At 42.2% G+C, this 23,876-nt stretch overlaps 1 protein-coding gene across 5 annotated transcripts; it reads left to right on the plus strand.

Moving 5' to 3' along the window:
- The first annotated feature begins 236 nt into the window (after positions 1-236).
- cep43 (centrosomal protein 43) lies at positions 237-22,638 on the plus strand. 5 transcript variants are annotated; one of them, XM_031581711.2, is made up of 20 exons: positions 237-583; positions 2,093-2,143; positions 2,629-2,683; positions 3,281-3,369; positions 3,977-4,111; positions 4,406-4,432; positions 9,908-9,964; positions 10,397-10,464; positions 10,820-10,875; positions 12,190-12,251; positions 12,419-12,499; positions 12,642-12,722; positions 14,755-14,763; positions 14,895-14,936; positions 15,397-15,551; positions 15,986-16,039; positions 16,280-16,359; positions 16,773-16,806; positions 17,266-17,353; positions 22,355-22,638. In XM_031581711.2, the coding sequence occupies exons 1-20, from the start codon at positions 500-502 to the stop codon at positions 22,424-22,426; spliced, it is 1,380 nt and encodes a 459-aa protein (XP_031437571.1). In that variant the 5' UTR covers positions 237-499; the 3' UTR covers positions 22,427-22,638. The 5 variants fall into 5 exon arrangements, with proteins under 5 accessions (XP_031437571.1, XP_012682205.1, XP_031437573.1 ...); XM_031581710.2 differs by having other exon boundaries at positions 323-583; positions 12,639-12,722; XM_012826751.3 differs by lacking the exon at positions 14,755-14,763 and having other exon boundaries at positions 321-583.
- Positions 22,639-23,876: the final 1,238 nt, after the last annotated feature.

The following is a 23,876-nucleotide window of genomic DNA, read 5'->3' on the forward strand; positions in this document are numbered from 1 at the left end:
TTGTGTTGTTATTGATTTAGTGTTTGATACATTATTGGTCTGTCAGTCCTATAAAGAAAAAAAGCTGCTGTCGTCAAAAAGCTGCTGTCATAAGGCCTATATATTTGCCTTCAAAACTTGCAAAACCTGCTCTTGAACTTCTTCCTGCTGCTGAAAATCTCTGTTCGTCCCCATCTTATCTCATAAGAAACATGTTGTTGTTTTTCTCAGCACTTAGCTTTCAGTATATTCGCTTGCACTTACCTCACAGGCAAATGACTAAAGGTAAGAGTCATGCAACGTTAATCCAAAAATAAAGAAGAGAAAAGCACGCAGGAGTGGCCCGTGTCTGGGAGCTGAGAAACTAAACAAATACGCATGTGCAAATGATCATGGCGGCGCCCATGGTGCCATAGAAATGTTCCGGTAGTATCATAGGGCTGTCAGTTACTCTCCATAGCCAGTTACGCGCTGGAAAACATACAGCAGGTTTTGTTTGCACTTACATGACAAGTTCGACATGTCTGCAACCGAAGAGGACACAGAGTTGCGGGATCTTTTAATTCAAAATTTGGAAAACAGTGGAGTTCTAAACAAAATCAAGGTAACGCTAGTTAGCTAATGTTAATTTCAGTGGCCGTTTAACTTAAACAGCTGTTTAGCAAACTAGTATAACCGATCATTAACGCTATTGAGTATATTTGCGTAGCTTATGTTTCGGTTTCTGGTCAGCCTTATTCCAGGCGTATTAATTACATACGAGTCCCTTTGATTGTGAGGTGTTTACGCTAAAATGTTAGCTGGCTGTGGAAGGTGGCTAAGCTAACTCTTAGCATGAAAGTTAGATACTTCGTGTCTTCCAAGATTTCACAAGACTTTGGGATGTCACTATATCAGGTATCTGTAAGCTAACTCGGCAACCTGCTTTATAGATTGATCTAAGTTGTGGCTATTTATCCGGTCTAATACAAGCAAACGTTAGCTTGTCTGGTAACTTTAGAAGTATGCTAACACACAAGTTTTGTTAACGTTATGCCCTCTTCCTGCAGCCAATAGCAGCAACGTAAATGTAGGCACCAACGCCACAAAAGTTGCGGGAAATCATCCTACTTAGTCTGTTTCATGGATGTCTATGTCGTAGGCTGTATGCAAAACAAGAGCTATACAGTTGCCGACTGCTGTCTATGACCCTCTTTTCGCTGAGAGACAGAGCATACAGTGAGATAGCGCTGTCTAACGTTCACATGTTTACTGTGCTGGCAGGACTATTACCCCATCGAAGACGGGTGTTTTTCTGCCTGTGCAGAAATTTGATCGTGCAAAGTGATCCTGTTACCAGCCATGAATCTGTAGCCATTCTATTCTGTATGGTTTTGTATTGTACTATACTATATTATGCTACCGTACAATACTGTACAGTATTATACTCTTTTACTAACACCCCAACATTGTACGTCAACCCCAACTTTCCCCACTCTACCTTTCTCTCTCTCCGCCTCTCCCCCCTCTCTCTCTCTCTGCCTCTCCCCCTCTCTCTCTCTGCCTCTCTCCCTTTCTCTCTCTCTCTTTCCTGTTTTCCACCATACCATCTGCCCTCATTGCTGTCCCTTTGCTCCTGTCACTTACTTGTCATTCCTTCTCTCCCCCTGGCCTTCATCTCCCTGTTCCCGCCCCATGCTGGGGTAGGCCTGAGTCACATGGACTCCCCCACATGGGCTGGGTTCTGCTTCATGATCCTTCCTGCATGAGCAAGTGTTTGTTGGCATCGCTCTATGTTAAAATAACCTGATTTCTGTTTCACACATAGCAAGTTCCGAGCAGCACACTGATCATCAGTATGTATCAAAACATTGATACTTTGCTTGTGTACGTATTCTTAACTCTAACCGTAGTATGTGTAAGTACAAAGCATCAATGTGCTATTACTCAGTGTGTTGGACTGGTTATTATAGTGTAGTTAGGGTACTGTGATACAAGTGTGACTTGCCTCAGGCTTGCCACTGTAAATCTAGACATGTGCTTCAGGCTTTAGCCTCTGATTTTAGTCATTAGCACAGGTCCTATGAAATTCAGTTTAATTAAACAGAATGATGTGATCATGTGACCCATACAGGCGGAGCTGAGGGCGGCTGTGTTTGTGGCCTTAGAGGAGCAGGAAAAACAGGTGACGCACACACACACACACACACACACACAGTGCGAGAGCGAGAAGACAACCTGGGGTTGAGAAATTCTGGAGTACTTGACCTTGAGGCATACTCTCACACATGCAGTGTGTATATTGACTTTTCAGACTGACTGGATACAAGGCGCACAAACAAGCATGCAAACGTTTCAGCAGAAATACACACTCTGCCTCATGCAACATGCATACTGACTCTCTGTCTGTGGGCCCTAAGGCTGGCTGGGTGGGAGAGGGTGTGTGACTTGTGGGGAGTCTATATGGTCTAATGTTTTTGATAATTGTATTATTAATAATGTAATAATGATGTTATGAATAATGTGCTGTTGTTTTTATCGTGATTACTGTTGTTATTGTTATTGCTGTTGTTTTTGCTGTTATTATTGTTTTTGCTGTTGTTATTGTTATTAATGTTGTTATTGATATTGCTGTTGTTATTGTTATTAATGTTGTATGTGTTCTCACAGGAGAAGCCTCCACTGGACAATGAATGTCTTAAGAAATGCCTCAACACCAAAGATGGTGAGTGTGTGTGTGTGTGTGTGTGTGTGTGTGTGTGTGTGTGTGTGTGTGTGTGTGTGTGTGTGTGTGTGTGTGTGTGTGTGTGTGTGTGTGTGTGTGTGTGTGTGTGTGTGTGTGTGTGTGTGTGTGTGTGTGTGTGTGTGTGCGTGTGTGCCTGTAGCCCTAATAATTCCCCACTTTGAATGGTGTGTCACTTAGTAACTGAACGTCAGTAAAAGAAGCATTTTACATCTTCAATGAACAGACTGTTGTATTTTATCTTTAATGAAAAGAGCCTAAACCAGTCAGAGAGGTTTTACAGGAAAATATGTGGAAATACTCGTGTCAGTTCTTCAGTTGATGTAGTCATTACGCCAAATGCTAAAGCACACAGTTAGTCAGTCAGTGTGAGTAAGAAATGGATACATGCTGATTATTTATTCATTTATATTTTTTTCGAAGCACAAGCAAGGTGTCTATGTAATGTCTTTACGAGTTCCAAGTTAGGTGAACATTAATGCTCTGTCAGTGCTTAGTGCTCTGTGCTGGGTATAGTTTCCTGCTTTATTGTTCTAGGCCAATCATTTCACATCCCTAGTGTGTGTCGTCTCTCCTCAGGGCGTCTGGCAGCCAGCCTCATCTCAGACTTCCTGCAGGTGTATAACTTAGACTTCACTCTGGCTGTCTTCCAACCAGAGATCAACTTGGTATGTCGTCCTCTAAAACACATTTATTTATATTGTTTGTGTTATATTGTGGCTTGCCACGTGGTTATTTTTTTTTATATACCCGTATATATATATATATATATATATATATATATATATTATTCATTACTCAGGAAGTGATGATTTAATATACAGTTATCTATATTAAATCATTATTTTTTTATATTATGTTATTTATTTAAATCATTGTAGTTCTGTGAGTGTCCTGTCTATCACTTTTAGTTTGTAAAAATGACACACAAACACACACTGACACACAGTGTGTAGGTGGGCGACACTGTATGTGTTTTTATGTGTGTGTGATGAGAATGGGAACAAAAGCAGCTGACATGCGTCAACACAAACTTAACTTCCTCCCTCTGCGGTGTGTATGGTTTGATAATGTGTGTTGGAAGCAGGGTATGTGTGATGCTGATGGGAACAAGAGCACACATACTCATACACAAACACACACACAGAAACACACTAACTTCCTCCCTTTGCAGTGTGTGGATGGTTGGATAATGTGTGTTGTCAGCAATGTGGGTACTGATGGGAAAAAGAGCACACGCACACACACACACACACTAACTGCCTCTCTCTGCAGTCTGTAGATGTGCGAGAGAGTGTGTGTCGAGACCTGGGTGTACATGATGGCGATGGCAACAGGAGTAGTCCTCTGCTACTGGAGGTTATCAGAAGGAGCCGCCATAGAGAGAAATCCTTCCCTACCACCAATGAGGTACATACACACACACACACACACACACAAACACATATACACACACAAACAATACAAACACACACACACACACAAACAATACGAACACACGCACACACTTTAACAGTTTCCATAACTTCAATAACAATAAAGGCAACTGCCACCCCCCCACCCACAAACAGCTTTGCTGCTCTTTGAAGCTTCAACGATTCCATTGACCGCTGCCCTGATTCTATCCTTCCTTTTTCTCTTCCCCGGTCTCTTTGTATCCCCTTTCTCTACCTCTCACCCTCTCCCTCCTTCTCTTTTTTCCAGGGGGAGAAAGTCTCACAGATGGCAAAGGTAGTTCAGCTCCATGTTTTCTTTTGGTTCATAGATCTTATCTCTCTGTAGTTTTATGGAGTAATATGTAGTGGTCTGAATGCCTCAAAGCTAACAGTGTTTAGTTTCATTGTTATTGTCATCAAAAGCCAAAGCAGCTACACTAAAGGTTACTAGAAACAGCACCATGTTGGAATGAACCATGATGACAAGTCAGAGATTCCCCAACCAATCATCATTATCAGCCATTGGCATCCAAAAACACTTGTTTGCGTGTGTCTGTGTGTGCGTGTTTGGGTTTGTTTTCATTTTGAATTGATTACCTTGACTTGAATCTTCACACACACACACACACACACACACACACACACACACACACACGCGTCCATATAAACACCAGAAGGCAGTCTGTCCCAGCAGATACTGTGTGCAGAGGGGAATGGTATACTTTTCCAGTGTGTTGTCTGAGGGACTGGTGTCAAAGTCAAAGTCAAAGTAGCTTTATTGTCAATTTCCTGTATGTCAGACATACAAGGAATCGATAAAAACGTTTCCCACTCTCCCACGGTGAAACATATAAAGTGCACAGGTACAACAACAGATAAGACAAGACATTTAGATACATATACAGTGCCCTCCACAATTATTGGCACCCCTAGTGAATATGAGCAAAACAGGCTATAAAAAAATATGTCTTTGCTGTTTATCCTCTTGGTCTTTCACTCAAAATATTCACAAAAATCTTACCTTTTCATTGAAGCAAAATTATTGAAAGAAAAAAAAACTGTTGACATTAAATAAATATTTTTCCCCAAAACATGTGTGCCACAATTATTGGCACCCCTAGAAAAATCTTATAATTAAAATCTAACTGAAGTATATTTCCAGTCATGTTTTACATTTTTAAGTTCACCTGTTTGATAAGGAACTCTTAAGAGGTCAACCATGACTTCCTGTTCCACTGGCGAACAAATATGAGGTGACACAGGCCAAATTCCATTAGTCATTCATCACTATGGGAAAGACCCAAGAACACAGTGGACAATGTGCGACGGAAAGTTGTGGAGCTGCACAAATCAAGAAATGGACACAAGTAAATCTCTAAAGAGTTGAAAATACCCATTTCCACTATCATGGAAATAATTAAGTAGTTTAAAGCGACAGGAGATGTTAAGAATCAGCCTGGAAGAGGACCTATCTGTAAATTGACCCCACGCACCGTGAGGAGGATGGTTCGACTGGCAAAAGAATCTCCAAGGATCACAGCTGGAGAATTGCAGAGGTAAATTGAGTCTTGGGTTCAGAAAGTCTCCAGAACTACCATCAGACGCCACCTCCATCACCACAAATTGTTTTGGAGGGTTGCCAGAAAAAAGCCTCTGCTGTCAATCAACAACAAACTAAAGCGCCTACAGTTTGCCAAATGTAAGTCAGACTTTCAATGGGACCGAGTTATATGGTCAGATGAGACCAAAATAAAGCTTTTTGGCAACAAACATCAAAGGTGGGTTTGGCGTAGACAGAAAGATAGCCATACAGAAGAGACCCCCATACCCAATGTGAAGTATGGTGGCGGATCTTTGATGTTGTGGGGCTGTTTTTCTTCCAAAGGCCCTCGACATCTTGTTAGGAGACATGGTATCATGGACTCCATCAAATACCAGCAGATATTAAATGAAAACCTAACAGCCCCCTCTAGGAAGCTTAAAATGGGCCGTGGTTGGACCTTCCAGCAGGACAATGATCCGAAGCACACCTCAAAATCAACACAAAAATTGTTCACCGACCACGGAATAAAGGTTTTGCCATGGCCATCACAGTCCCCCGACCTAAACCCCATAGAAAATCTGTCGGAAGAGCTGAAGCCGAGTATACAAGCGTTGACCTAAGAATCTGAAGGATCTGGAGAGATACTGTATGTAGGAATGGTCTCAGATCCTGTGCCATGTGTTCACCAACCTCATCACACATTATAGGAGAAGACTCAGAGCTATTATCTTGGCAAAGGGAGGCTGCACAAAACATTAAATTAAGGGGTGCCAATAATTGTGGCACACATGTTTTGGGGAAAAATATTTATTTAATGTCAACAGTTTTTTTTTCTTTCAATAGTTTTACTTCAATGAAAAGGTAAGATTTGTGTGAATATTTTGAGTGAAAGACCAAGAGGATAAACAGCAAAGACAGATTTTTTTATAGCCTGTTTTGCTCATATTCACTAGGGGTGCCAATAATTGTGGAGGGCACTGTAGATCTACATATAGATATAAAAAACATACAGATACACGTACAGCAGCAGCAGCATACGTTTTTCTTTAAAGTGAGGTTATGGTAGTGCAAAAAAGGCAATTTAGTAATGGCAGCAAAAAGACATCCTGTAAGATGTATTTGTTACATTCCCAGTGCAGGTATAACAGTAAGTGGTTATGGTAAACGTAGGTGATAAAAGTGCAAGAGACAGTTTTGTTGCAGAGTCCTGAGTGATTTAAGGGGGTGTGTGTGTGTGTGTGTGTATTAGAGCCGTTCAGATATGACTATGTGTTACTGGATTGTAAATACTGTTTTACTGCATTGGTCCCTCTATGTCTTGTATTGGGATTGAATTAATTATGTATGTATGTATTCACCATCGGTTTCTTTAGACCTTACTATTAATGCAGTACCTACTCAGTGCCAGTAGATGGCAGTAGCAATGAAAGACCAGTAAGTGATGCACTGCTTGCAAGGCCTGTTAACTATTGGTTGATGAATTTCAAAGTAATACCACACAGTACAATTATGATTATTTTGTGATATTGTGATGTCTGTGTGTCTTGGAGGGACTGGTGAGGACTGTATGATGTGACTGGTGTGTTGTCTCAGGGATCTGTGTGCTTTGTATGGAGTGTGTGCTGTGATTGGTTTGTATAATGTGTGTGTTGTCTCGTTGATTGGTGCGTGTATAATGTGTGTGTTGTCTTGTTGATTGGTATACTGTGTCAGTATAATTGTTCTGTGTTAGTCGAGTGCAGAATTGTGCATTGTGCGTGTGTGTGTGTTCTGAACAATATTTGCTATAGTGGTGTGTGTGACAGAAGTTCCGCCATCTCAGGGCTGATCTAGGTCAGGCAGTGGTGTAGACTAATCATTTGTGTGTCTGTGTGCGTGTGTGCGTGCGTGCGTGCGTGCTTTTGTGTGTGTGTGTGTAAACCAGTGACACCCGTTTTTTTCTTCTTGGGGATTTTATTGAATAACAAGAATGTCCTACTTTCATCCCCTGAAATACTAACTTTGGGGTTACAACCTCCCACTCTGCAGTCATTCTGAGACAGCACACACACACACACACACACACACACACGCACACGCATATTTTTGCACACACAAGTCTTTGTGTGTCAGTTTTTTGTTCTCTGGCTGGTTGTGCAGTGTGTGAGTGAGTGAGTGAGCGAAAGAGAGATGATGGTGGGTGTGTGAAGTGTGTGAGCCTGAAAAGTTCAAAGATCCCCAAAACTGAGGCGCTCTTCAAAGGCACCAACCTCTGAAGCGTGCACGAGATTTGCAGCATTCACAACTAAATGTGCTTTCCTTATTAGTAACGGAACTTACATTGTAGGTTGAACTTACGGGTGTCAGTAACTACTTTAGATTCCTTCCAGTTTTGCCTGTACAGAATCCTCCCCCAAAGGGCCAGTAAACCAGGCAGCTGTCCACGGAATGTTGTTCTCCACAGTTGTCATGTCATCACTCCTCCATAGTGTTCTCAAACAGTATAGAAGCAGTGAATCAATTAATGGAAATTCGCTTTCCTGTTTAATCAGTCTAGGTTCTTTGGTCCTCTGCTAATAGCAGCATGAATTCCAGCACTCCCGTCACTCTAGGTTTGACATTGTCGTTGAGTGACACACAACACACTTGGGAATCCGATTTGAGCATCCAAAGCGCCGGACGCATCTGTAGAAATCCGGTTTTCAGGATTTCAAGTGGTTTGCTGTCCAGACAGCCAAAAATCAATCTGGATATGTCAAAAATCAATCTGGACTTGCCAAAAATCAATCTGGATATGATATGCCAAAAATCAATCTGGATATGATATGCCAAAAAATCGGATTTGTGCTGGCAGTCTGAACAAGCCTGTAGTCATTTGTCACACACTTTTATCACGTTTATCTGAAGTGGCTCCACCACACATGCAAATCGACACACATGGTTGATCGATCAAGGGATCGAGGACATAGACAGCGTAGAAACATATAGTGTAGAGATATTAAAAACTGAATTTAAGAAATGCACAGACAAATATATTATCAAAATAAAAGGCATCGCAGAAGACTAGATTAAATATTTGTTTTTCCAGTAAACTACGAATGAACTCGTAGACATAATATCCATGATAAAGTGTTTCTGATATCACATATTACATTTACAGACACATCGTTTTGTAGTGTGTGTGTGTGTGACGTAGTGCAGTCATTGTGTGTTTTTAGTGTGTGAGTGAATAGCGTTTATCACATAACCAGACAGACACACAGACACACCAGTATCGCTTCCTGCTGAAGTGTGGTGTTTCTTCATGTTTTAAATTCCAGAGCTCCATGTCTTCCTTTGTGTACTCATGTACTGTGGCAAACTCTAGATTGGTATCATAGATGGTAAACCACCTTAAAGGTACAGTCTGTGATTCTAATTCAATAAACTGTCAAATTCAGCAAATTACTCCTCAAGGCTCACTAGCTCTACGTTATGCATGTGCGCTCAAAAACAACTCAGATGTTCGTTCACAGTCCTGGCTCTGTACATGGGAAACTAACATTGTGGCTTGGACTGAGCCATAAACAGTTCCATAATTTGATTAGCTGTTGAGCTCAAGAATCGCAGACCCAACCTTTAAAATATGTCAGATATTGATAATCAGATAGATTGGTATTAACATGTTACGATCTAATCATATATTATTGTTACATATTATGTGTTACATAAAAAAAAAAACTGTCACTGTGCGTGACCCCATTGTATTCAACTAGCCATCCCCTTCAGGACGTGTTCAGAGAATGTGTGCTCATTTGTAGTCGGTAGAGGTATATTCTGCCAGTCACACACACACTCTCACACACACACACATGCTCACACACACACACATGCACACACACACACAATGTATATTCTGCTTGAGTTGTGCATGCCAATCACACACATGCTCACACACACACACATGCTCACACACACACACACATGCACACACACACACAATGTATATTCTGCTTCAGTTTTGCATACCATTTCAATTTAAAGATTTAAAGTTGGTTCAAAATGATCAATTTCTGTGATTCTACTAGTAGATTAAAAAGGCACGATCAGTCCAAACGGGGAACCTCTCACATAATGGAGTAGATGTTAAGACTCTTAAGATGTTCTTGTTGCAAGGTCACTGGTACAGCTGTTAAGATACATCACATAACTTGTGCCTGTTCCTATGGGGTATCACTAAAGGTGATTTCATTTCTGTCGTTGCTATAGGAACTGTCTCCACGTCAGATTGCAGAGGCCCGGAGGAAGTTTGATGCACATTCCAAGGTGATGTGCCCTTATGCACATTCTCACACACACACACACACACACACACACACACACACACACACACACACCAATGAAGCCCAGCAGCCGAACGACCGCATTACCTTAAGCTCTCCACATGTTCGTGTGTGTGTGTGTGTGTGTGTGTGTGTGTGTGTGTGTGTGTGTGTGTGTGTTTGTCTTACCCGACTGAGTGATTGGCCGCTAATTCTGTCCTCTAACCCTCAAAGTCAATTCTGTCCTCAAAACGAATTCTGATCTGCCTAAAATCTTGTGCTACTCTAAGTTCAGGCCTTGGGCTCTGTAAAGCGCCCTGAGACAAAGCCAATTCTAATCTGTGCTATATAAATTAATGAGATAGAGTTGAATTGAATGTGGATGGAGTGTTTTTAGAGTCCAGTGTAGTTTCATTCTGCCCTCCTTTGCTCTCAGGACAAAACTGGAGTGAAGACTGAGGAACTCACTGCTGTGTTTGTAGATGTGTGTCCAGCCTTCAGCCGGTAAATACACATATAGACACAAAACCACACACATAAAATACACAACAATAAGACAGTAATAAAATACATACACATGCAAAGATGAAAACACACACACACACACACACACACACACACACACACACACACACACCCACCCTGGTACACAAAGCTGTGAATTTAAAGATGTGTGAAGCTTTCACTAAGTAAACATTCCTACACACACAGACACAAATAAACTGAGATTATTGCTTCTGTTCAGATGGTGTTTCCACTGACCTATCAAACCCCTGTGTGTGTGTGTGTGTGTGTGTGTGTGTGTGTGTGTGTGTGTGTGTGTGTGTGTGTGTGTGTGTGTGTGTGTGTGTGTGTTTAGGAGTATGCTGGAGTGTTTTGTCAAAGATGAGTTGGCTGCCAGAGACGCAAGTAGCAGTAAGGGTTTACTCTCTCTCATCTCTCTCCCTGTCTCTCTCTCATCTCTCACCTCCCTCTCTCTCTCTCTCTCCTCTCTCTCCCTCTCCCTCTCCCTCTCTCTCTCTCAACTCTCCTCTCCCTCTCTCATCTCCCTCTCCCTCTCTCTCTCTCAACTCTCCTCTCCCTCTCTCTCTCTCAACTCTCCTCTCCCTCTCTCATCTCCCTCTCCCTATCTCTCTCTCTCTCAACTCTCCTCTCCCTCTCTCTCTCTCTCTCTCTCATCTCCCTCTCCCTCTCTCTCTCTCTCATCTCCCTCTCCCTCTCTCTCATCTCCCTCTCCCTCTCTCTCAACTCTCATCTCCCTCTCTCTCTCATCTCTCATCTCTCTCTCATCTCCCTCTCCCTCTCCCTCTCCCTCTCTCTCTCTCATCTCTCATCTCCCTCTCTCTCTCTCTCCCTCTCCCTCTCTCCCTCTCCCTCTCTCTCTCTCTCAACTCTCCTCTCTCTCTCTCTCTCTCTCTCTCTCTCTCTCTCTCTCTCATCTCCCTCTCCCTCTCTCTCTCTCATCTCTCATCTCCCTCTCTCTCTCAACTCCCATCTCCCTCTCTCTCTCATCTCTCATCTCTCTCTCATCTCTCTCTCTCAACTCTCCTCTCCCTCTCTCATCTCCCTCTCCCTCTCTCTCTCTCATCTCTCATCTCTCATCTCCCTCTCTCTCTCTCATCTCCCTCTCTCTCTCCCTCTCTCTCATCTCTCCTCTCTCATCTCTCATCTCCCTCTCTCTCTCAACTCTCATCTCCCTCTCTCTCTCATCTCTCATCTCTCTCTCTCTCCCTCTCTCTCATCTCTCATCTCCCTCTCTCATCTCTCATCTCTCATCTCCCTCTCCCTCTCTCTCATCTCTCATCTCCCTCTCCCTCTCACTCATCTCTCTCTCTCCCTCTCCCTCTCACTCATCTCTCTCTCTCCCTCTCCCTCTCTCTCATCTCTCATCTCCCTCTCCCTCTCACTCATCTCTCTCTCTCCCTCTCCCTCTCTCTCATCTCTCATCTCCCTCTCCCTCTCTCTCAACTCTTCTCTCCCTCTCTCTCTCTCATCTCTCATCTCCCTCTCCCTCTCTCTCAACTCTTCTCTCCCTCTCTCTCTCTCATCTCTCATTGCCTTACTCACTCACAGAACAGTGTTAGGTTAAAGGAAGATTTTTGGAGAATTCTACATGCATGTCTCTCTCTGTCTCTGACTCTCTCTCTCTGTCCTTCTCTCCTTCCCCCCTGTCTTTCTCTCACTCTCTCTGTCTCTCTCTCTCTCTCCCCCCCCCCCTCTCTTTCTCAGTGGTGGACTTCCAGGAGTTCCTGGGAATATTGAAACGTTTCTTTATGCAGTGTCGTAGTGTGGTCAGTTCCACCTCTCACTCACACACACACACTCACACGCACACACTATCTATACACATGCAGTGTCGTAGTGTGGTCAGTTTCACTTCACTTCACACACACACACACATACACACGCACACACAGACACACAGACACTAATTGCTGTCCTTTGTTGGTTATGCTAGGTAATGTCTGATGCAGGTGACGCCCCTTCCTCAGCTGTCCGAGGGTTCGAAGACCGGATCAGCAGCCAACCACTTAGCCGGGTAAAACACACAGAGACACACAGAGACACACAGAGACACACAGAGACACACAGAGACACACAGAGACACACAGAGACACACAGAGACACACAGTATCCTAACATGTACTGTTTCTAAATGCTGCGCTTGTTGGATATAGCAGGTCCTGTCTGATGCAGGGGACACACCGCCTACAGCTGTTAGAGGGTTAGAGGACAGAATTAGTGGCCATTCACTCAGTCGGGTAAGACAAGCACTCACATGTACAAACACCTATATACACACACACACACACACACACACAAACACCTATACACACACACACACTCACATGTACACTCGCATGTACAAACACATATACACACTCACATGTACACACACACACACTCACACACATGTACAAACTCATATATATACACCAGAGGAGGCTCTTCCATTGAGGAAACGGAGGAAGGACCTCCCCAAACTTTTTGAGAATTCATTTTTTTAATTGAACTGACTAAACTTTTTTAAAAATGCAGTTTGATATCAGTATTTAATACTATGCACATCACAATTCGTTTCCCTGAGTTAAAAAAACATTAGCCCCCCCTATCGTAACCAGAAATTATTGCACGGAGCGCCGTCCTCCCTTTTGCCCCTATTGAGATCAATGTATTCGGTCTCTGATACTGGCGGCTCGTGGGGCTCATTCACTTCTATTGCCCAGGGGAGGAAAGACCTCCCTAGCGTCTAAGTCTGCGCCAACATCGCTTAACCAATAAACAACGGATTTGGCGTTGGAGGGAGGGGATTACACATTAAGAGCGAAAGAAGTTACCGGCTCGACCATTCTGCTGTAGGATATCGATAGAACTTCACCCTTGGATTGTTGTAGAAATATTGCAAATAAAGAGATGTGCAATGGAGAACGAAGACATTGTACATGTGTTATTGAACAAACCGTTTTCTACATTTAGCTACAGAGAGAAGGTTAGTATGAAAACAACAGGGAGACCACTTCCAAAAATTCAAGTCACTAAACCCAGTGGTAAAACCGCTGCCGTTAATGCTAACTGGTATGCGAAGTACTCATGGCTCACTGGTACCATTACTAACAATCGGCTATACTGGCCCTGTTTGCTCATGGGTAAATCACACACATGGTCTGTAAATGGATTCGCCGACATTAAAAATTTGGACAGGGCAACAAAACGTCATGATAAATGCCAAGATCACATTGGCGCAGCAATTCGGTTGTCCTTGCTAAGCACCATGCCAATTGATCAGGTCGTGGATGAGGGTGTGCGGTTGCAAATCGCGCACCACAATGCCAAAGTGCGCCAAAATAGGGAGGTTTTGAAGAGACTTATTGATGCAACTGCCTATCTAGGCATGCAAGAATTGTTCTTGTTCAGCTGACATTCTGAATGGAAATTGTTAATGAATGTTTCAGAACGTGATGTGTTTCGTATCTATTCTAATTAGCCTACGTTGTCACTTGGGCATTGGCCTCATATTAGGCTACTTAGTGAATGATTCAGAGCATGATGCATTTTAAATGGCATCACTTTTGGTCTTGTGTCTTAATTTTTCTTAAAACAATTGCAGCTGAAAATATAATTAGTCAAATAATAACCAATAGCTTCAGTAATTGAGGGGGGAAATAGGCCCAGAATTTTGTATTTAGTTTTTCAAATCAAGAGTAGACCTGATTTGACTTTGCATCCTTTCCTTCTGGCCTTGTCTAGTCCAAAGACATGCTGCCCACCAGCTTTCAAAGTACAATGGTGACACACTGGTGGCTTTGTATCAATTTTATCCCTGCCTGCTATTTTGTACTGTAGTTCACAAAAACACCCTGAAACAACTTCTGTATGTATGTATCTCACATACTTATGCCACCAACAGAATAAGCAGGCCAATGGCAACCAAGTGCGCGGTCCTTCCTCCCTGACTTTAAAAACCACCAGCCGCCACTGATATACACACACACACTCACATGTACAAACACATATACACACACACTCACATGTACAAACACATATACACGCACACCTCAGCCAGGTAATCTCTTATGTATGCTTCAGTATGTGGAAGTGTGTGCAAGACTGTGTGTGTGTGCCAGTGTGTGGGTGAGTGCAGAACTGAGGAATTCAACAAGGGGGTTTCCCCTAAAACCAAGGAAGTGTTTTGTGAAAGGAAGTGAAATTGAAACATTTCTGTAAGAGAATGAAGTGTTTGTGAAGATTTGTTTGAAATGAAATATTCTGTTTTCTTATGCTCTCTGTGAAAAGGACACAGAGGTGCGTATGCCATCTATGATTTATTTTATTGTCATCGTGTTGAAGACATGGAGTGCTACTAAAAATGTCTTGCCCTAATACCATCATTTCAGGTAAGATAAAGTGTGCCTTAACATTGTGTTTCAACTCAGATTCCCAGATTTAAAGGCCAACCTGTGGAATTGGACACACAGGTACATACACCTACACACACACACACACACACACACACACACACACACACACACACACAAAAGCATCATACACAATCTTGCATACAGAAAGACCCTCATATATACCTTTATATATATATATATATATATATAGCACACATATATTACCACATTCAGGCTTGCCAGACATACCAGACAACACACTCTCTGAACTGTGGCCCTTAATGCATCTGGTCGATGAAAGAATGGTGTTTGAGGCTGGGATGCTCATGCTAATGAATAAATGAATGTCAGTGAGGGGTGTGGTGTGATTGGTTGAAGTTGAGGCTGATGGGGTGTGATTGGTTGAGGTTGAGGCTGATGGGGTGTGATTGGTTGAGGTTGGTTGAGGTTGAGGCTGCTATGGTGTGATTGGTTGAGGTTGAGGCTGCTGTTTTGTGATTGGTTGAGATGGTAATGTGGTGTATGATGTGATTTGCAGGCTTCAGAGGTCAAAGGTCAGGTGGGTGGTGCTGCATTGGGCGACGGGGTCGGAGGCTCACAGAGGAAGACAGCTGAGTTGCAGGAGGAAGAGGATGATGAAGGAGACTCCTTCTTTGACGACCCTCTGCCAAAACCGCAGAAGACCTACGGCTGGTGAGGCCCACACTGACATTCTGTTTTTGTGTATGTTTATGATAAACATGAAACATATAAGCACAAAATTACAACATAGAAACATCTTGTCCAAAGCAACCTACAAAATATGTGTATACCTTTTTTTTCAAATAAATCCCATGCAGTAATTTAGCCAGAGGCGCTGTTTGTGCTCAGAGAGTAACACACTTTGCCATGCAGCACCCTCAGGACTGCATTTCATTGGTTGTTCCTGTTTCCTTCCCATCCTCTCTTTTTCCTCTCCTTTCACCTCTTTTTTTCCTCTCACTCTCTGTCTTCCCCTTTCCTCCCAACACTCATTTTTCCTCCTCTCTGTTGTCCTCTCTCTTCTTCTCCCCTCTCTGCTCCCTCTCTTTCTTCTCCTCTTTCTTCCTGTCCACCCCCCCTCCCCCTCTTTTCTCTCCTCTCTGCAGTCGCCTCTCCTCTGTGGACCGGAGTGTGTCTGAGAAAAGCATCAGTCAGAGAGAGTGAGTATCTAGTGTGTGTGTGTGTGTGTGTGTGTGTATGTGTGTGTGTGTATTCTCATGTGTGTTGAGCTTTTCTGTTATTTAACCCTTTAGTCCTACCAAATGGAACCAAATGTTTCCCTCTCTCCTCTCTCTCATCCCTCTCTCTCTGTCTCTCTCTCTCTCTCGCCCCTCTCTCTCTCTCTCTCTCTCTCTCTCTCTCTCTCTCTCTCTCTCTCTCTCTCTCTCTCTCTCTCTCAGTAAGCATCGGTCCACTGGATCCGAGGGAAGAGCAGCAGGGGGAGCTGTCTCTGATGCTTCAAAGAAGACAGACCGGAACGGTGACCAACACACATACACACTTAGTGTCACACTCACAAACACACACATTCACTCATCAAAACTGTGTCCTCACTACAATCACGTCATCGGGTCATTGGATTGTATAGTTAGGACAAGGAATGAGGGGTTTTGAGCAAAGTACACATACACACACACACACACACACACCCACACACACACACAAGCCACCTAATATAGCAAATAAAACCTTGGCTTGATAAAGGAGTAGTAGTTGCTGATGTATTTTTAGATTTGCGTAAAGCATTTGACACAGTTAATCGTAATGATTTATTTTTCAAACCTAGTTCTATTAATAGCTTTAAAGTCAAATTGAAAAATCAACTCAACTTTGCAATCACTGACTATTTTATTTTATGTTAAGTTTTGCTTGACTGTTACCTTTTCCCCACAGATGAGGAGGTGAACTATGATGATGACTTTAACAGGTGTGTGTGTGTGTGTGTGTGTGTGTGTGTGTGTGTGTGTGTGTGTGTGTGTGTGCTTTAACTTTGAATAATTACACTTATCCTTCCCCTTAGTGTCCCCTCAGTGTGCATGTGGTGTGTGTTATGCTTGTGGTTTTTTACTGTCTGTGGTCTTATACCTGTACCTGTTTTGTATGCTGTATGGCTGTGTTGGTTATTTTTGATGTTCACAATCTGTGATGCCTGAGTCTGTGATGCCGGTATATAGTTGTCATTGTGGTTGATTATTGTGTTATGGTCCATAGTATTTGGCTATAATGTTTTTTTGTTTGTTTGTTTTTTTATCTGATATTCTTTTATTCGCTTTGCTCTTATCTGAAAGGTTTCCCTATTCTTGAGTTTGCTGCGATCAGTTCAAATATGTTCTCTTCTCCTGTCCTGTGACGTTCTCTAATGGTTCTAATTTGTTGTGCTGTGCAGCCATCGCTCGGAGAACTCTCGCAGTGAGATCAGCATCGGAGAGGAGATCGAGGAAGGTTCCCTCGAAGGCCCTGACTTTAGTGAGAAGGTAACTGTGTTTGTGCGTTTTGTGCATGAATGTACATGTGTGTTTGTGCATGGACATGTTGTGTGTCTGTGTGTATGTGAGTATGACTGTGTATGATCAGGGGCGGACTGGCCATCGGGGATACCGGGGGAATCCCCGGTGGGCCGACGAGGTTGGGATGGTCCAAAATCCCAGCCCACTTTCAACACCGATCGGCCCTCTCACTGACACCGCCGGCACCTTCAACTATTTTCCATACTACTCAGAACACGTATAATTTCCTCTATTAACTATACAACTGAAATCACTGACTGATTTTTATACTCCTCCTCGCGATCTGTATTCACACTCATGGTGCCTATTTTTCGAAAATGTTTTGAAGTGTCTTCTGAAATGTGTTCTTACGGACTTCAGAAATTCAACGTAAGAAACGATCTCCACCTTATTAATGAACACCTGAAAATGGGTTCTTACACAGCCGAAGTGTTCTCAGCTGTGCGGATTGAGAATGAGGATTCTTAAATTAAACGCACCTGGATTTGCATACACGCCCCGCCAGGGCACGCAACCGTAGTGACGTGTGCCGTCAGCCCTTCTAACACGAGCAGCCCGTGGGGCATCTGGTAGTTTTGAGGAATTGCATTTAAGAAAACTCTGGGCCATTTACGACTGTTATTTCGCGTGACAGTGACAGTGATACAAGGTAAGTTGTGGCGTTGACTTGGCCAATGTTAGCTTGCTTTTCACAGATGAGGTAACGTTCACTACCAACTAGCCTAGCTAACGTTAGGTAGATAAATGTCCAAAATTGAGACAGTTATGATCTGGTAAAATTAGCAAACTGGCGCTGTTGTCATCATCGAGATTATCTATTTAACATGTTAGCCGTAGTCACTTGTTTACAATCGATGAGCAAGCTATCCATGGTGGTAGTTGTAAAGAGGGCAAGCTTATAATTTCTAATCAGCTAGCTTGTTATGTTAAAATCACCGTGTTACACACAACACTAACATTATAAACAATGTTAATATGTTATCTAGATTAGATAGTGAGGTCATAATAACACATGAGTATACTGATATTGTTTTTTATTATCATGTGACTATAATGCACCCGGGCCAGCAGAGTTAGTTTAGGTTCTGTTACTTAACTTATTGTTTTGTTATGCACCTTCAACACCCCTACACACACATAATCACACACCCAGCATGCAACACCACTGATACCACTGATGTTCACACCCCATCGTATGTTCTATTCTGTTCATTTCTACAATATAGTTCATACTAATTCTACCCTCTGATTCCAGTTTCTTTATTGTGTGGATATTCATTCCTTAATGTTCTGTAGTTATACGTATAACTATCTGATACTAGCTCAGAGTTAAGCCTATTCATCTGGCAAACTATACCTACCTTGGAGTGTTACAATAGCCAGTATAATTTTATTCCATGTGTCCACCCAGGCAAATTGGTGGATCCAAATGTTATTAAAAATAAACATATATGATGTAATTTCTTTGTAATCATCCAAAATAATGTTAAGTGTATGGGTATTTTTCCAAGTTATACGTGCGATGCATTGAGTGGGCAACGCGCCGTGTACTGAGTGGGCAGCGCGCCGTGTACTGAGTGGGCCGCGCGCCGTGTATTGAGTGGGCCGGTCTGACAGTAACTCCCGGGCCGGTCTGACAGTAACTCCCGGGCCACTTTTTTCCCCCAGTCCGCCCCTGTGTATGATTGTTGTACGTGTGCAAACACCATGCATACTTTTGTGGACATAAGTAGGCAGCACGTGTGTCCTTCGTCTTAGTTTTTCATTACTGCTTTTGTATGAGTGCATAAACATACATGCATGCGTATGAGTTTGTGAGTGTCAGACCTGCCAACCTGCACGCATTTTGTGTACCAACCACGCAATTCTTAGTCAAAATACGCAGGTACGAAATGCCAGCTGAAACTACGCAAAAAAAAATCAATCGATACAAACCTATACCGTACATTTATTTAAACTACATCCCTCAGATTGGACAAGATGCTACGACCTTGTGCCTGTGGTTCTGTGACTCTCCCCGACCCGAAATAGTACTCTCACTCACTTAACATCCACTGATAGCCTACTACTACACTGCTACTTTATTATCCACCGAGGCGTAATGCATTGCTGAGGTACAATGGGAAGTGGGGGAATCAAGCACATAAATGTGACCGTAATGTTAGCATATAAAACGTTAAAACATGTGTTCGGTAACTTAACGAGATGATGCATTTCAAGGGGTATATCCTTCAGATAAATTTGTATAAAAAGTTAGCCGTAGTAGCTAGCATAGGATGTGATTAGTCTGGTTACGAGACGGCTACGTTGTGAATAACTGATGGAGTAGGCTAATTTAGCTGCAGTAACGTTAACTCAAACGCCACGGAAACTGTTCTAACTTTGAATCGCTCTGTTGGGGCAAAGTGACCATTGCAAAGGACTAGACTGCTAAGGTAGCAAATAATTCCTACTATTGCAGCCAGTCAACCGACCAGCCTTGCAGGTATACAATAATCATGACGTCAGATGACGATTTTCAGTCTCGTTACCAAAAACAAGACCCAATACAGAGCAACCCTGAGCACTGACATGATAAGCGCTTTGGTGACAAGAAAGGTGAGCATGGCTGCAAAGGGGACTGTCTGTCACATGGAAGGCTTCAGTGATGCTCTGCTCAAAAAGGCCAAATCGCCAAGCTATGAGGCAAAGCAGTCAAGAGCAAGTGGATAGATGGATGGAAGTAAATAGCAAGTAGATAGATGGATACTTTTAAATAGGAACTTTAATATATATATATATTCTTTAGAAGTGCTAAATGATGCAACATGTAAAGATCTCTTTTTATTTATGGAATTCTTGTCAAGAAAATATGATTGTATTGTTTTTTTTCGCCGCTGATTTATTATGTTGAATAACTGGATGATATGGCGGTGAGTGGGGAATTGACCGTATGCAAAGCCCCTGCCAAACTGAAACTCCCCTGGTACTCAAAAACTTTCTTCAAGGTTGGCAAGTCTGGAGTGTGTTGGTTACCTGTATCTCTCCCTAACACTCTCTCCTCTCTCTCTCTCTCTCTCTCTCTCTCTCTCTCTCTCTCTCTCTCTCTCTCTCTCTCTCTCTCAATTCAAATTCAAAAAGGCTTTATTGGCATGACTGCATACAATACAACGTTGCCAAAGCATGTTTACATAAAATGTACAAGCACAATTAACATAAATAAATAAAAACAAACAATAAGTTATAGGTGGTAACAATGTGGTATAGAAACATATAACAGGTTCATTGTTAATTATTAAACATTAAATATTAGTTATCTGGGACAGGGGGTTCATGTTATTGTGGAGCTCATGACAGGCTGATACATATGTTGCTGCCAGTCTACAGCAGTCCTCCCTCTCTATCAGTAGAACTGAGAGTCTGTCCAGATCATTTAGATGTTGGAATTCTGGGAATATTTGTGTTATTTTGTCAAAATAATAGTCTCTAAGACTTTGGTTATGGTTGCAGTAAATCAGGAAGTGTAGCTCCGTCTCTACTGTTCCCTGGTTACAGAAGGAGCACAGCCTCTCCTCTCTGGGTAGCCAGGTCTGTCTGTGTCGGCCGACTTCTACTGCCAGGTTGTGCTCACTCAGTCTGTATTTAGTTAAAGTTTTCCTCATTTTTTTATCAGACACTGTGGTCAGGTAATTTGCCACGGTGTACTGTCTGTTTAGTGATACATATGTTTCTAATTTGTTCTGGGATTTTGTTAATTTTGCCCAGTGATCTCTATATTTTTCTTTTTCTTTCATAATGATTTGGTTGGGTCTGATTATCTGAGATCTTGAGTTTTGAGGCTGAGGTCGTCGTTGTGTAATGACCTGGGTGGGTGATGGTTCACCCAGCCTCAGGACAAGTAAGCAGAGGGGACTCCTTTGTGGGTTCAACTCCTGGCAGCATAGGGCTTTGTAGGAAAAGGAGAGTGGGTCACTTGTTTTAATATGATTCCAGAAATTTAGGGTTCGTTTTTGGATCTTTAATATTAAATAAAGATTACAATAATTATAAATAAAATGTCTCTGTGTGGTCAAAGATACATGCAGCGGAGTCGTGGACGTTTATCTGTCATCAGTTTATTGCACCTGCAACACAGCAGTAATGGGCGATCACAAACACGAGGGTAACACAATGCTGGTATCCCTTTAACAGACTTCCAAGCAAGGGGCTAACAAATGAAATGTGTGTAGGCTACCATAGGCTAACCACCGTTCCATACATTACAGCCTACCGTCTACAACACTAGTAGTAAAACGCGATCGTATAGTGTATTAAATATTAGTGATAAAAATGCAACCATAGACATAAACATAGTACATGACAGATAAGTGACAGTTTTAAGTATAAATATTCACAACACAGTCAGGCTCAACATACCTGCAACACAGCAGTAATGTGCTCGCGGTTTAGTGATGAGCAGTCACAGTAAGTTTGTTATTCTCTGCACTTGGAGGATACTCATGCAGAACTGTGTATGTAGTATTTCAATTGCGTGTTTGTCCCATTTTGTCCAATCATGTTGAATTTGTGTACCCCACACCTCGCTGCCATATAGTGCAATTGGTTCAATGATAGATTGGAAAATTTTGAGCCATGTTGTTACTGGTAGTTCAATTTGTATAGATTTTTTGATGGCATAGAAAGCCCTTTTTGCTTTGTCTCTCAATTCATTCACAGCCAAGTTAAAATTACCTGTATTTGAAATTTTTAGTCCTAAATATGTATAATTTGTTGTTTCTTTAATAGGGTTGTTTCCAATTGTGAAAATAGTGTTGTCTCTCTGTGGCCTGGACCTTTTTTGAAAAATTAGTACATTTGTTTTGGTTTGATTTACTGTCAGGGCCCAGGTTTGACAGTATTTGTCTAATTCTGACAGGTGTTGCTGTAACCCCTCTTTTCTCTCTCTCTCTCTCTCTCTCTCTCTCTCTCTCTCTCTCTCTCTCTCTGCAGGTTGACAGTACTCTGGATGTTAGTGTATCCCAGCTGAGTGAGGGAGCTGATTACCTAGAAGAGGTTTCCTGATTCCACCCTGACCCTTTCTCCTACCCCTAGCCTTTACCCCTTACCCCTAACCCTAACCTTTACCCCTACCCCTTTACCCCTTACCCCGTATCTATACCTCTGAGTGCCACTGCTGGTGTGTGTGCCGTGTTCTACAACTCTGTTAAAGCCTCTATGATGTTAAAGTAAATAACGTGCCCTTTTCAAATAAAAGACTCTTGTATTGTCTCTGACTTCCCACGTCTCTGTTGTGTTCTCTGTGATGGGGATGGTGATAGTGGTGATGACTGTGATTATAGTGATGATGATGATGTCCGCTTTTACTAACAAAAGACATGGAGTCTGTTTGAACAGTTTGAGGGACATGGGGTCTGTTTGAACTTAATTGCTATTAACCCAGAGGCCACGATGGTCCTTTTCATGGTCAAAGAGAATCTGCTTCTTATGTACACTTAACAAACAGTTCGACCTCAGCTGTGTGTGTGAGTGTGGATGTGTCAGTCAGTGTTGTATTAAGGCATTCTAGGTTTGTTGTAATATATGCATCTAAAAGGTTTATTTTAGAGTCCCCTTAGTACTTCAGAGCACTAACATTACGAACCATTTGTCAGTGCCTTTGGAAGGAAGGAAAAGTAGGTCAGTGGTGTAAAATTCTATTGCCCTACCGATGTGGCACATGGGACATTTACTTTACTTTATTTACTTTAATAAGATTACATTTTTTTTTTATTTGGTTGACCTTAGCCCTATAGCCAGGGGTTCATTTGGGATCTGGTAGGAGTGTCCAGTGAGGTCAAGGCCCACAGACCAGACTACAGACTATTTCACAGACCAGACTATACATGATGCATACAAACATAAGATGGTATATACAGTTTAATGCAAAAGTTTGGGCACCCCTGATAATGATAATTATTTCAGATTATAATCTGCTGGTAATTCAAAGCAGCAATTTAATTTGCACATAATTTACACCTTATGGGAAAAGTCACATATCAAATTTATAATCTGATTATATAAAATTGAATGATTACAAACTAATAACATGTATTGAATCGACAAACAATGCAGTGTGCATCATAAAAAATGTGGGCACCCCAGTGAAATAATTACATCGATATTTGGTAGAGCCTCCCTTTGCTGAAATAACAGCCTGTAGACACTTCTTATAGCCACTGATAAGTCCCTGATTTCTGGCTGCAGGTATTTTGGACCATTCCTCCTTACAAAATGTCTCCAGTTGAGTCAGGTTTGATGGATGCCGAGCTACAGCCCGCTTCAGATCATTCCATACATTTTCGATGATATTCAAGTCTGGGGACTGGGATGCCATTCTAGAACATTGTATCTGTGCCTCTGCATGAATTCCTTGGTAGATTTTTTTAATTTATTTTTTTTATGTATTTTTTATTTTCCTTCTTGTTATGGACTGAACATAGCACATATTTACAAAACAGTCATCAAGGTCATG

This window comes from Clupea harengus, chromosome 15 (genome assembly GCF_900700415.2).
Source record: "Clupea harengus chromosome 15, Ch_v2.0.2, whole genome shotgun sequence".
Classification (NCBI taxonomy): domain Eukaryota; kingdom Metazoa; phylum Chordata; class Actinopteri; order Clupeiformes; family Clupeidae; genus Clupea; species Clupea harengus.

Bases quoted from the DNA above. Each gene is read 5' to 3' on its own strand.
- cep43 (XM_031581710.2), top strand. From the start codon at position 500: ATGTCTGCAACCGAAGAGGACACAGAGTTGCGGGATCTTTTAATTCAA. The intron at 12,500-12,638 runs GTAAAACACACA...TGTTGGATATAG, and splicing joins GCAGCCAACCACTTAGCCGG to CAGGTCCTGTCTGATGCAGG. The intron at 16,807-17,265 runs GTGTGTGTGTGT...TGTGCTGTGCAG, and splicing joins TATGATGATGACTTTAACAG to CCATCGCTCGGAGAACTCTC.